General features: G+C 38.1%; 1 protein-coding gene across 3 annotated transcripts in view; it reads left to right on the forward strand.

Moving 5' to 3' along the window:
- Positions 1-13,917, forward strand: part of hlcs (holocarboxylase synthetase (biotin-(proprionyl-CoA-carboxylase (ATP-hydrolysing)) ligase)) — a 49,662-nt gene that overhangs the window by 19,518 nt on the left and 16,227 nt on the right. For all 3 annotated transcript variants that reach the window (XR_006406744.1, XM_044370200.1, XM_044370201.1), the window contains one exon: positions 2,172-2,452. Coding sequence is in view for 2 of the 3 variants with exons in the window: in XM_044370200.1 (XP_044226135.1) it covers positions 2,172-2,452 (281 nt within the window). In the remaining variant the exon portion in view is untranslated. The remainder of the gene's footprint in view (positions 1-2,171; positions 2,453-13,917) is intronic.

Here is a 13,917-nt window from a genome sequence, read left to right on the forward strand (position 1 = left end):
TTTATTTTTACACTGTAAAATGCCCTGCGCAGTTGATATCTTGGTTACTTTAAAAAATCCTTATTAAAAATGTTTGTTTAAGTTATGTGGTTAAAAAGCAAATATTAGTCACATATCAGATGTTTTACTCATATCTATAATAAACAAGTAATACAACCACAAAGGGACAGTGTGGAAAAAACAGAAGTGACCAGCAACTTCAAATATCTCACATACATATATCTCACTTATGGAATATTATCAGTATCTCTCCATTTAGGAAAGTAAAGGACCAGTTGTGTAGTTTTAAAGTTGTGTGGGTGCAGGGTAACATTTACAGTATTAGATCACACCACTGCTACAACTGAGAGGTTGAGACACTGCCATAGTTGGTTTGATAGCAGGACTCTTGGCAGGTGATGAATACTTTCTTAAGCATGCGATAATGTATTCAATAATGTGATAAGTACGACTGACTTTCATCACGGCTCAGGAGGTGTTTCTGTTCTCTGCCATTAAGTGGTAAATCACTCTTTCCCTCTGTCTGGAGATTAAGTGGGTTGTTGAGTTAAATCGAATCAGGACTGGAATGGATTTGCCAAGGCCCTTTTTTTTTTTGCTATTGTAGGATTCATTCAGAGAAGTGCAGATGCTTTGCGTGTCAAAGCTTGTTGAAGTGTCCTAGTTGACAGATGTTATTCTCTTTAGAAACAGCCAGCCCTCAACATGAAGCTGTGGCCTCTGAGAATCAATGGACTGTCCTACCATCAGGCAGCCTGTATGCTTAGATAAAATAGGTTGAAACGGAGGGAAATGTTGCAGCAGTGTTACAGAGGGAAAAGACAATGTCAGAGAAAAAAATCCTATTTGAACTTCTGAACATATTGTTGTTTCCAGTGAAACTCTCATATACACAAAATGCAAAGTGAAGTTTACTACTACTACTACTATTATCATTATTATTATTATTATCATTAGACACTGCTGTAGCAATTGGACCATATGCAGGTGATGAAAACCTTCTCCAACACACACTAATGTATTCAATGTGGCCATTATGAGAGTATCTGGTAGTAGTGTCAAGCGAAAAGATGATTCTCTGATTATTTTTTTATTTTGTCATTATTAGAGTATGTAATTCTGAAACAGGATTTTAAAGTTTCAACTGGAGAGCACTGTCTAAGACGTCGGTCCAAAACCTCCCATAGATATTCATTTTGGTTGAGATCTGGTGACTGCAAAGGCCATAGCATATGATTCACATCATTTTCATACTCATCAAACCCTTCGTGCCCCATGGATGGGGGCAGTGTCCTCCTGGAAGAGACCACTCCCTCAGGATAGAAATGTTTCATCATAGGATAAAGGTGAACAGAACAACTTTGTATTGATTTGCAGTGAGCCTTCCCTCTAAAGGGACAAGTGGACCCAAACCATGCCAGCAAAATGCCCCCCACAGCATAACAGAGCCACCAGATCCTCTTACTGTAGGGGTCAAGCATTCAGACCTGTACCAGTTTTTCTTTTAATTTGTCACTTGTCTGTATAAAAGAAGCATTAAAAGAAGAGAATAAATGAAACACATTATGACAACACTTTTATGTATGTAAAGACACAGAAGAGAAATCTGATTAATGTGAAGGGACTGCAGCAGAGGAGACTGGGACCACCGTATAATTACACCATTACATCATTGATTAGCCACACACACTAATTAACTCATTCAGCACATTTATTTCAAAGGGTAAATTCATTATGTATATTGCAACTGATACAACAAGCAGATTCTGAATATGAAATATCTCTGTAAAACCTTGGAATGAGAGACAGTGCCTGATATGGAAAACCCAACTCGAACACCACAGTTAAATATAAAATACTTGTTGCATTCATTGAAACTGAATGTTCAATTGACGTCTGTACTCCCCAGTTACCATACCATCACTGCAGGTGTGCTGATATTGGTGTGTGTCTGTTTTTTATTATTATTCTGAATACCAGTGACAGCCATATTTGTTGTCAGTAAATATGGTTTTGTGTTTTGTGTGTATCCAAAGTCTGATATATCTTATTCCTCTGCATCATAAAGCTCTATTGCTGTCCAAAAACCTATTAAAAACACAGAATGACTACAACGTATCATATAAAAGAAACTACTGACGGTATTATCCTTCTCTGCTCCTCTGTCACAGGAAGCTAAGGCCACCTTCTTGAAGTGGCTACAGACACGTGCAGATCAAAATGGCCTCCTCTCGTTGTCCAAGGCCTGCCTCAGAGTGGTGTCCTGTTGTGAGCTCCAGAATGGCCCTTTGCTGCCTGATGGCTCTCTGGCCCTGGTCACTGACTCCTCAGAGTCTCAGACCTGGGAGCTGTTCAGTATGGAGACGTACAGAAAAAACCTGAAGACCAGTGTACTGGGGCACACCTTGCTGTATGCTGAGGTCGTTACATCTACCATGGACCTGTTTGAAGGGTAACACACATTCCTCTGAGCCTGTGTAATGTTAGACATGTAAATCTAGGCTGGCAGAAGTGTGTTCTCATAGATAAAATTGCTTTGTGACCAAAAAGATGTGTAGCAATTGGTTTTGAATGCAGTGTGCACAGTCAAAACAGCTGAACCCCCTGAAATTCTTACACTGTACTTTTCATCACAGCTACCTGCAGCTAGACAGATTAGTTTAGCTTGCTCCTAACACTGTAGCTATACTTGATTTGTAAGAGCCCCCAAAAGTTCAGAAAGATTATATTTTCTTATCATGATACAGTATAGATCTTGTGAGCACTAGAAAAATGATCACCCTTAGGATTTCAGTAGCTTCATAAGATTGTTGTACTGCACATCCTAAGCAGTACAAGAAAGCCACAAGGTACAAGGCAAGAAAGCCAACAAAAGGCAGGACTGGTGAAAAAAACTATGCTTTCTTTGCCCGCACTATTTTTGCTGTCCAAACATTGAATGTGGTAACACTGCGGTAATGCCAGGGCGACAATGAAGGGGGGTAAAATAATTTATCCAGGAGCACTTTGCACCAGCAACCACCAGGTGGCTCATGTGAGCAGTCGAGAGAGAATAGGTTTGTGACGTCAGTGCAAGCGAGCAGCGCAATGCATTGTGGAACATTAGGAAATGGATGCGATTAGTGGAGGAGGTAGACATTGTGGTGGTGTTGTTTACCTTATCCAACTTTAAAGCATGGTGGAATGGTGAACACTTCCGGTATTATCAACTGCCATCACTATTTTCAAGACCAGCATGGGAATCTGATCGCTAATGGAGTGCGATTTTTCAGCTTTCCAACTTGGAAGAGTTAACAAAGAGGCGTTGCATGGGTAGCAGCTGTAAGATGAACAAACATCGCTTTTGGCAACATTTCCTGACACTTGTTCGTGTGTTCATGCCGTTTTCACACAGGTAAGTTATAATCTGAACACATTTTATTGTTACCGCTAGCTCCTTATACATGGTGTATGTGAAATTAGCACAACTACTGCATAGTGTAAAAGAAAACTGAATCACAGGTTATCATTTGATGTATTTCTTCAATATATCATACATGTTTCAGACAGTGTTTAAGTTCAGTTTAGTGTTAGTTAGTGTTTCACACATGTTCTAAATTCCTCTGTGCTATATCTATTCTAAACTTAGTTCTTTGCTGTGTAAGATGAGGCAGTTGTGTGTTTAACAGTTAAGTCTATTCTGTTATACCCTTACCTGAGCCAGTGATAAGATAAACTGTAGTTATGTAGATGTTTATGTGTAAAACTGATAAGCTTTAGAGGATAGTGTGGTTTGTCCTTAATTTAATATAGTAGTGATGTTATTTTGTGATGCTACTTGGTGCATGCTTATGTACTGTCATATATGGTCGTGAAGAAAGATTGTTCCTAGGTTAGCTGAACTTTTGACTTATGTTTCTATCTGAGGGTTGGTTGCTGACCTGTAAGGTTAGTAAGCAGATGTCATAAATTCTGTACAAGTAGTATTTAAGGGACTGGTTAAGTGCCAACCTTTCAGACAAAGAAAAGATAGCTAGGTGGTATGTATCTTTGTCTCCAGAACTATGATGCATTATACTTCTGATTGTATTATTTGATTACATTATTTCATAACCTGACAATGCTCTCTTGTGTGTTTATTGGGTGATCAGCAATTTCCCATTACAATAGCTACATAACTAATTAAAGAAATTGTGTGTGTGTTTTTTTTTTTCTTTTTTAGGCAAGCCAGCCTATGAAATGCTACAATGTCATCCTGACTGGGTACCTTCATTACACCTCATACAGGCAGAAATCAAAGCAATGCACACTGAGCGGTTTAACCGGTGGACAAAGAGATTTTTATTGTGTGTATTTATCGTATTGAGCTGCTGGAAACCATCTACTTAAGCTCTATACTTTTGACATAAACCTTCTTGTGATGTAGGCTGCACTAACAGTGTTGTTCATATTTTGCATACCATATGTTACCATAATAAATGATGGAATATTAATCAAATTCTGAATCTCTTTATTTGTGTAAATATGTGTAAAGTCCACAATACCAATGTAGTGCAAATACAACAGGTAAGTAGCAGTGTAACCTTCAAGTACTGATATTTCAAGTACAGTTGAGATTTTAAAAAAGGTAGAAAAGATAAAAGATAAAAACAAAGATAAAAACTTGACATAAGAACTATTGCTCTGAGTGTTATGATAATAATAAAAGACCCTGTTTTTCAGATGCCTGATCAGAAAAATGCTGGACCTCAAATTCAAAAGGATTGCTGTGAAATGGATTAACTTAATCACTATTGTTCATTCATTATTTATCACCATATCAGCATATCCTTCAGATGCTGCAAAGATTTAATGAATTGAAGAAGCTTTTCATACAGTGGCTATGGACAGCAAATAAATACTGTATTGCTGACTTATTTGAATATTAGAGGGTAATGTCTATTAAATTGTTTGAAAATCTGATATTGGAGCGTAAATTTCATCAGTTCATGTCAGCCCAGCTGACATAAAAGGCACAGAAATGGCACCTTCACAGAAAAATGTGAAGCATTGAAAATAAAGAACTTTACTTTCACTGCTGCAATAATAATAACAGTCACACTTTTTTCATGGTACACTAATAAGATGTAATAAATTATGCCGTGATCAAACACCACGTTTAATGCTAACAACATGGGCCTATCATAGCATAATTAGACAACATGATATTGAATGATATATAACCAAGGTATACCGTATTTTCTCTAATAGTGGCTGGTATTCAATTGAAAGCCAGGTCTCCAATAATGGCCGGGGTGTGGTCAACATAAACAAATAAAGGCTGGCCCCAAATACAGGCCGGGGAGGGAAAAAACAAGGATGGATTGAGGCCATATTCAGACCAAATCAGGTGTTGCTGCGCTCTGCTGTAGGGTTGTACGGTGGTGTGCGGGTGTGTGTGTGTGTTTATTTGTGCCTTAGAAAGTAACCGCTGTGAAACAATCAGATATTTTTTTATTGATCTGATTCACTGCTTTCTTACCAGCTCCATCTCTTCATTCACTCTCTAGCCCCCTCTCCCTCTTTTTCTCTCGTCTTTTTTTAAAATGAGTTGGGAAACCAACAGCAAAGCCTAACTTTACTTTTAACGTTATCAAATGAAAAGAAATGTCCGCCCCCCCTCCTCTTGGTGCCTGTTATGTGACTGTGGTTTGTAGTAATGTACAAGTGCCACAAGATGGTGGTAGCTATAATTGAAGTACCATATAGGACCTGTGCAAGTGTCAGTGATTAGATTTTCCATAACACCAATGCCACAACACTGTAGAGAGCGAACATGGCACCCACCAGACGGAAGTTTGATGTCAAATTCAAAGAGAGTTTTGCAATATGCGGAAGAAAATTAAGGAGCAAAAGTTGCAAGACCTTTTGACACTGACCCGAAAAGACTCAGATACTGGAAAAAACAGAAACGTGAGCTGCTGTTAGCTGACAAGAGGAGAGGACGGCTAGGAGGTGGAAGGAAGAAATTTAGCTTGGAGCTAGAGAGACAGCTGATTGATATTTGATATTTGACTGTGCTGTTAACTGGCTATTTATGTTTATATCCAGCGTAACGTTACCTCAGATTTGTTTAGTTTTTAACTGACACTGGCCATATTTCCCCTTGGGTACTTGACCTGTCATACTTCACACAAGTTATATTGAAATGTTTTTGTAATGTTTCACAATAAAAGTCGGGAAATGAAGGCTTTTGATTTTATTAATAGCATAATGCAGTAACAAAAATTTAACAGAGCAAACGGAAACAGACCAGAAAACAAGGAGGCTTTGTACTAAAATATGAGCAAATATACTTATCAAACAGAGGGAATTGGGAATAAAGGCCTCTCTCTAATATAAGCCTGCTTCCAATAAAGGCCTGGTACCCTCTGCAGTTGAGGTAAATAAAGGCCTTGACCACTATTAGAGAAAATTCGGCAGTTTAAATTAAGCTCTGTAACAGTCCATCTCAGTTTTTTGTCACCGCCTCCTGCTGCTACCTCCAGACAGTTGAGCTTAGTTAATTAGAATGTTCTGTAATCAATCCAAACCTTAATCTTTAGGAGTTGAATGAAAAGTAATACAAATAGAAGTTTTTGAGATGATTTAATGATTTGAACGTCACTGTTGCTCTGTCATGAAACTCTTGAGTTGTGTCGTCCAAATCAACAAACTGAAAGGAGGACAGAATCTCAGATGGACTGATCTGATACATCACAACAGCACTGCAGTTTCATCCTTGAGTGAAGGCAGATTACTGATTAACGTCAAGTGTATCACTCCTAAGTTTTATATTATTTATTTTCTGATTCACCATCTAGTTAAAAATCTGTGTTAATTGTAGATCTGAACAACAAAAGAACCACAAACAGTTTTCTTCACTTGGCTGTTTAGCTGCTTTAATGACCAAAACATATGCACATAGAAACCCACTGAAGAAAAATCCCACAAGTTTATTTGGAATCTTGGGATGGGGCAAAAATATTGCGGTTTCAGGCTGAATTTTTGGGGAAGTGTGTCTAAAATGATGCACAAGACATTGATATTTCCATTTGATGGAACAGTGTAACCATAAAAACATACAGTAGACCCATTTAGTTTTTTTAGTTTGAGAGAGGGACAGAGTTTTCACCATCTCTAGGCTGATATACAGTGAAGAAGTAACTGTGTGTGTGACAGTGTTGTGCTGTTAACAAGGCATCTACTATAGACATAAAGTAGCCTAGGCTACTTTTGCCAAATTTACAAGAAGACCCTAACTCAACAACTCAGAAAATCTACAAAAGATGATCCCTGCAGAAAAGGTTGGGAACATTTTCTTTCAACTACATGTCAGTTAATCAGATTAAATGTTCATTTGATGTTCAATGATCAAATGTTTCTGGAGTATGATAAAGAAATGCATTCCAATAATTTCAATAGAGTCTAAATTACAGAAGCTCCCCTGAACACTGAGCCAAAGCTCCGCCTGAGTGGGGCTTCTGCCTTCTATGCACTCAGCAGAGAAACAATCAGGGTGCAAAATGTCACAGGGGTGCTGCAAGATAAACACTAAAACACCATTTCATTGATGTCAAACACACATCTCACTTTAGTTTATTTAAGTTCACAGAAGAGCTGTTAAGTTAAATATCAGAAATGAAGCCATTGCTGACCACATTGTGGTCAAAGGGGGTATATAGTGAAATCCTGTCATTAGGATTCAAGCACTCTGCTGCCACCTAGTGCCTACAGTTAGGTAGTGCGGCCCCAACGTTTACTGCAGCGGCAGCACCATAGTAATGCAGCAGAAAAAGCAGACAAATGAAATGAGTAACCTCTATGCATTCTTATAGTGAGATTTATAAAGCTGTGCATATGCATGGTTCTGTTTTATAAATCTCAGTCATTTTGGAACTGGACACATGCACAAGGTTAATTTCCACTCCCACAATTAACCACAAATGAATGAAGACGTGCCTTTAACCAGTCGTTTTCATATAAGTATACTGCCTGCTCCTCCTGTCTTTACACCTGTCAATGAACCAAACAGAAAAGAAGAAGTGCAGTTTCACAGATTGTCTTGCACCAGTGAGGTTTTCCAGAACAGCTGTAATTATGAGTGACCATTATGCACGGGTGCATGGCTATTTATACTGTCCATATCATTAATTCATTACATGGACCTGTAAACAATTGTTGAAAAAAATCACTGAATTCTAGTGATTATATCGAAACAGAGTGTCAGAATAAACGATAAAATAAAAAGAATTGTAACAGCAAAATAAAAGGATGCCTCCCATGTAAATTAAAAGAATGATACAACTGATCACACAAAAGTAATGAATCAACATTAAGTTTATAAATGCACCCTTTGGCATATAACAGATGTAAATGTCATAAAAAGCTCACAATAAGTGCAGTTGATTATCAAACTGAACAAACAATGTTTTATACATAGATTCCGTCTTTCACCTTATGTTTCCATCTCCACCTCATCATATAACCTGCAGCTGGCTCCGGGAAAAAAAAATCATTTGTGCTTCTGGTCTGAAGTCCGTGTGAGGTGCCACATTCTCACTGCACATTATGTTTTTAAAAATACCAGTTTATGTGTGGGGAATGGCATATGCATGTTTTTTGCACGTGCGTATCGTTTACACATCTGGCCCTTTGTCTTTAATATGCCCCAGTGCAACGGACCTGTACAGGTTGCTTATTTATAACTAAGAGAAAGAAAGTGTCTCAGCAGTGCATCTGTTTTTTTTGTTTTTTTTTTTGATCAGCTGTCATGTGTTCAAGACCACTCAAAGCTTTTGAATGGGTCATATTCATAGGTTGCTTGCGACCTTATTGAATTTGTGTGTTTTTGAAATGTATAACTGTTAGCTGTCATTATGGCACGGGTTGTCACAAGGTATGCACACACACTTGCACCCACATTTTCTGTCCAACTATGGATCTGTCACATTTTAAACCACATGTTAAGGTTTGTCTTAACATGCACTTCCTCAGGTTGTTTTTATATCTTTACCGTGGACTATTGTGAAAGCTCCTCATGCAAATATTTGGATACAGGGATGTTTTTAATAGTAGTTTTCAATAGTGATTTTAATAGTATCTCTGTCTAAATTTAAATCTGGAAATTTAACTTTTCTAGTTTAAAAAGTAGTAAAAAGTATATCCATGACGTATTTTACTTTTTTCATTAATGTTGGCTGGTCTGACTGTCTTTTCTTCGGTCAGCAGGTTGATCCCCCATTTGTTTTTCCCCATTGAAGTTGAGATCAGTGTAATGTAGCTGACTATGTAATGATGTGTGTATGTGCTTTTCAGCTTTGACCTTAATTCTAAATAATTTTGTAGGTATTGTAGGTCACTTATTCTAGTCAGCAGGAAAATTTTGAGGCTGTAATCAAGGATGAGACAAATGTGCGAGAATGTTTTTGTAGATTCCTATCATCATTATTTATATTATTTAAAAACTTTAAACTCAGTATAACACAATACAAGTCAACAGCAGCTCAAACTGCAGCCTTCAAAATGACTATGCCTTGCTAAATCTGTTTGAACAAAAATTTAAAGTTAGACCCTTCACGAACCTACCTTCAAGAAGTTGTTTAATCAAGACTAATTGCATGTCAGTTGGATTAGACTGCCTTAGTTTGAGCTTGCTGGAAACAGAGTATATATACCATCCCCTCTCCCTTTCTGATGGTTTATTTACAACACTCCACTTGGGACTCAAACCTTTGTCCCTTTTCAGGGTTTGAGTCATCAACTTTAACAACTTTACAACTGGGACTATATCCACCTGCAGAAGGTAGGGGAGAAATCTGACTCCTGACCAGCTGCATGTAAACACAGATTTTATAGTAAGCCTGTTACTACAGTGTATGTGCATGTTTGCCAATTACCTGTGTAACCTTATTTATCTCAGTACCTTGGTTTGTTGTGAGCATGTAAATGTACTGAATGGTGATCAGATTTTTAGTGACACAGTTACCACACATTTCATTCCCAACTCTTTCTAATTATGTTATTTTAATAGAAGCCATTCTTGATTGAACTTGATTTAAAAAAATCCTGAATGCCATTTTAAGATTGTTTTAAATGACACTGATGCTATATGTTGATCAGAATTGTAAAAGGTTGACCTGATTAAACATTGGCTGTTGCCAATTTAAGTACAATATGTAATATCAGGCCATAAACGTCTGTATCAGAGACAGTAATGAATAATAATGGGTGATGTTACATGCACTAGATGCTGAGTCAACAAAGCAGCTCTTTGGCAACAGATGAAAATGAAATTGACACCAGGCAAGTGAAGGAAAGAAAAGAAAGCTATTCAGCATAAAAATCCTACAATGAATCCAGCATTTGGCACGTGTGTATATGTGTGTGCGCTGGGGTGGATGGGCTGGAACTAATTTAATGCCTGAGTGACCTCACTGCAGCAAAGGCAAGCCGCACCTAATAGGCTTCTTTGTCTGCATCCACATATGAGAAAAAGTGGCCGTTGAGTGGGCTGATCAGGCAGCAGGTGGGAGCAATTAAGACTGTCATAAAGTTTGAAAAATGGATTGTGGACCAGCACTGAGCTGATTGGAGCAGACAGTGTTGTCATTAAGGTTGTACAAAAACCAAAGCAGGGTGAATGAGTTGGCCATATAACCCCAAACCTGTTGCTGCAGTTTGATTTCATTGCTAATATTTGAGTTTCCAGATGTCCCTCTGGAGTAGCCTTGATTAATGGCATTATTGAGGAATGCCTGTATTATTTTTTCGAGAATTTGCGTATATAAGTATTCAGTATGATACTGAATATTTTCAGAGAAAATCAGCCTTTTTGGTGTAACTGACACTTTTAAATAGTTGTATAGGACTGCTAGTGGAAGCTGACAGAGATTGAATTGCATTGAAGTTTTTCCTGGAAGCCCACCTAGGCATTAGTATCACACCATGTGGTTCAGTGTGGCCACATGCTGGCAAACAAATAAATATTTGAAAGATATGGCTTCGTACCAGTCTGTAAGTGTAATAAAAGAAGCTAATTAGTTCCATTATGGGAATCCAGTGTTTTTGAAGTTTGACCCATACAAGGAACTAAAAGTCAGGATATTTTGGCCATTTTTACGTCAATTTTGACCATTTTTAAAATCAGTCTCTTGAAAGTCCCTTCAACTTCATGGAAGTGCAATGCAAAATTGCAGTGATACTCCTTAAGTTCAATGTTAATTGTGTCACCTGATTTTGTGTTTAGTTTAAAATGTTGTAGTCAAACATTAGTAATTAGATTATTGGTACTTTTGGTTGACATTTAATCCACAAAAACCTCTGTCTGAGAGGACTAAGGTAAATTTAACAATTAATCTTGATATTGATTTCAGGCATTATTGCAGCTTCCCGTTCTCTCCACTGTCACTAATTTTTTCACTAAAATACTGTTTACTATCTGGATTTAGGGTGAGAAGAGCAGTTAATATGTAGGGTAACATTAACGCTGTAATATTCCCGAAGCGAACAGCTAAGGCTAATGTTGTATGCTGTAAAGATTGTAAAGATTTTCATGGTTCATCCCAGCTGTTTTGTGGCCACTGCTAATTTTCAGTGAGGTTGTAGATTAAATTAAGCATATAAATCTGTTATTATTTTGTTCTAATTTTCTGTTTTTTCAAAGCTTACCTGAAGAGAATAAGTGAAGTAATATCTACAAAATTAATAGTCAGTTACCAAAACATATTCAAGTTACAGTAATATAATGAATAAGTGCAGACTCTCAGCTTTAATTTGAGGGTATTCACATCCAAATTGGAGGAAGGGTTTAGGAATTATAGCTCATTAACATGTAGCCCCCCCTTTTCAAGGGACCAAGAGTAATTGGACAATTGACTCAAAAGCTGTCTCATGGCCAGGAGTGGGCTATTCCTTCATTATTTAATCAATTAAGCAAGTAAAAGGTCTGGAGTTGATTCCAGGTGTGGCGTTTGCATTTGGAAGCTGTTGCTGTGTACCCATAACATGCAGTCAAAGTAGCTGTCAGTGCAAGTGAAACAGGCCATCCTAAAGCTGCAAAAAAAGAAAATATCCATCAGAAAGATCGCAAGAACATTAGGAGTGTAAGTCTTAGAATAGAAAGCCCAGATTAGACAGACAGCTGCAGTAAAGGCCTGGCAAAGCATCACAAAGGAGGAAACCCAGCATTTGGTGATGTCCATGGGTTCCAGACTTCAGGCAGTCATTGCTAGTATTCAAAATGAACATTTAATTCTTCAATTACATTTGAGCTCCTGAAATGAGGGGAGGCTGTGGCTCAGGAGGTAGAGCGGGTCGTCCACTAATCAGAATATTGGCGGTTCGATTCCCAGCTCCTCCGGTCCACATATTGATGTGTCCTTGGGCACTTACTGATACTGATACTTAACCCCCAATTGCTCCTAATGGCTGTGCCATCAGTGTGTGAATGTTGCTACTTTTACTTCAGTAAAGTATCTGAATACTTTTTTCAGTTGGAACTTGCACTTGTTTTGTGTGTCAGCAAGTTGTAATATTAGCAAAGGACGCCATGTTACAAATTGAGCATATGACCTATGCACAATTTAGATGCCTCAAAAAGGAGTTAATTGATTTAACAATCATGGACACCAAAAAGCAGCTGCAGTGCTAGATAGCTGTACAGGTTTAGAATACAATGATTTAAGGAAAGCAGTGCTGGGTGCATACAGTTGTGTTCCAGAAACCTACAGAAGGAAGCTTCAGTAACTTTGGCAGCAACCTGGATAATCATATCTAGATTTTTGGAGGAAACAGGCAGTAGCATTATACTGGTAATTTAATTTCTGTATGCCTGCACATAACAAAAATTTAAGGGGACACTTTCACCAAAGTGGCAGTGCTTTGCTTGCTGGCACAACTGCTATAAATTTGGGCATAAAAAGAGCAGTTCCCCAAAGTTGGATTACAGGTGTGGTCCACAATTTCTGTAGTTAAGATGGTTTGCGTGTTCAGGTCACCATATTGAAAAATACTGGTGTCAAGTAGACCCTGATTCAGAGAGGTCTGTTGTAATGACCCACTTTCAGTTTTACTGGATGGTTTGTGGCTGTGCAAGGAATTTGTGGAGGCTATGAAAATGCACCAATCTACCAATTCACAGAACAAATGAATTAGTGTCAGAATATAGATATAGCAGAAATGCAGTACCTCCCGTTCCATAGCATTGACCTTGTGATGGCAAGTGATGTCGCCTCCACAAGGGTTGTCTCAGATGTGGCAGAGCACAGACCAGTAGGGGAGTTACAATCCAGGACCTGGAACTTAAATGGTTGATGTTCCTTTTGATTTGACTCAAGTAGATGAGGCAAATGTTACAGAGAATAATGACTGTGAGGTCTGTGGTGCTGATTTGTCTGGCTCACAAGTCCTTACCAGTAGTTATATCGATGTGAGGAAAACCCTTGATAACATAACTGGACACTTTTATTGGCCAAGTATTAGACAGGATGTAAACAGGATTCTGGCATACTTGCCATGTTTGTCCAGTAGTGGGAAAGTAGGGCAGGTTTACGACAGTTGCTTCTTTGGGTTCTTTGTCTGTCAAGCCGGAACCTTTTGCTCATGTTATGATGGACTGAGTAGTCATCTACTCATGCAAACATGGAAATTAGTTTTTGTTAACTATAATGGATGTGGCCCCAAGATATCCAGATGCTATTCTGCTATGCAGCATTAAGGCTAAATTAATTGCTTTACAGCTGGTAAAACTCTATTCCTGCTGTGTACCATCCTTTTGTTGACAAGGGCCCAAACTTAACATCAAACCTTTATCAGCAGGTTATTGCTGTGTAACAGATACCCATAAGTATTCATCTTGCCATCCACAATGCACAAAAGGTGCTATTGAAAAGTTCCACACACTGACTTATATGATTCAAA

This window comes from Thunnus albacares, chromosome 13 (genome assembly GCF_914725855.1).
Source record: "Thunnus albacares chromosome 13, fThuAlb1.1, whole genome shotgun sequence".
NCBI classification, from domain to species: domain Eukaryota; kingdom Metazoa; phylum Chordata; class Actinopteri; order Scombriformes; family Scombridae; genus Thunnus; species Thunnus albacares.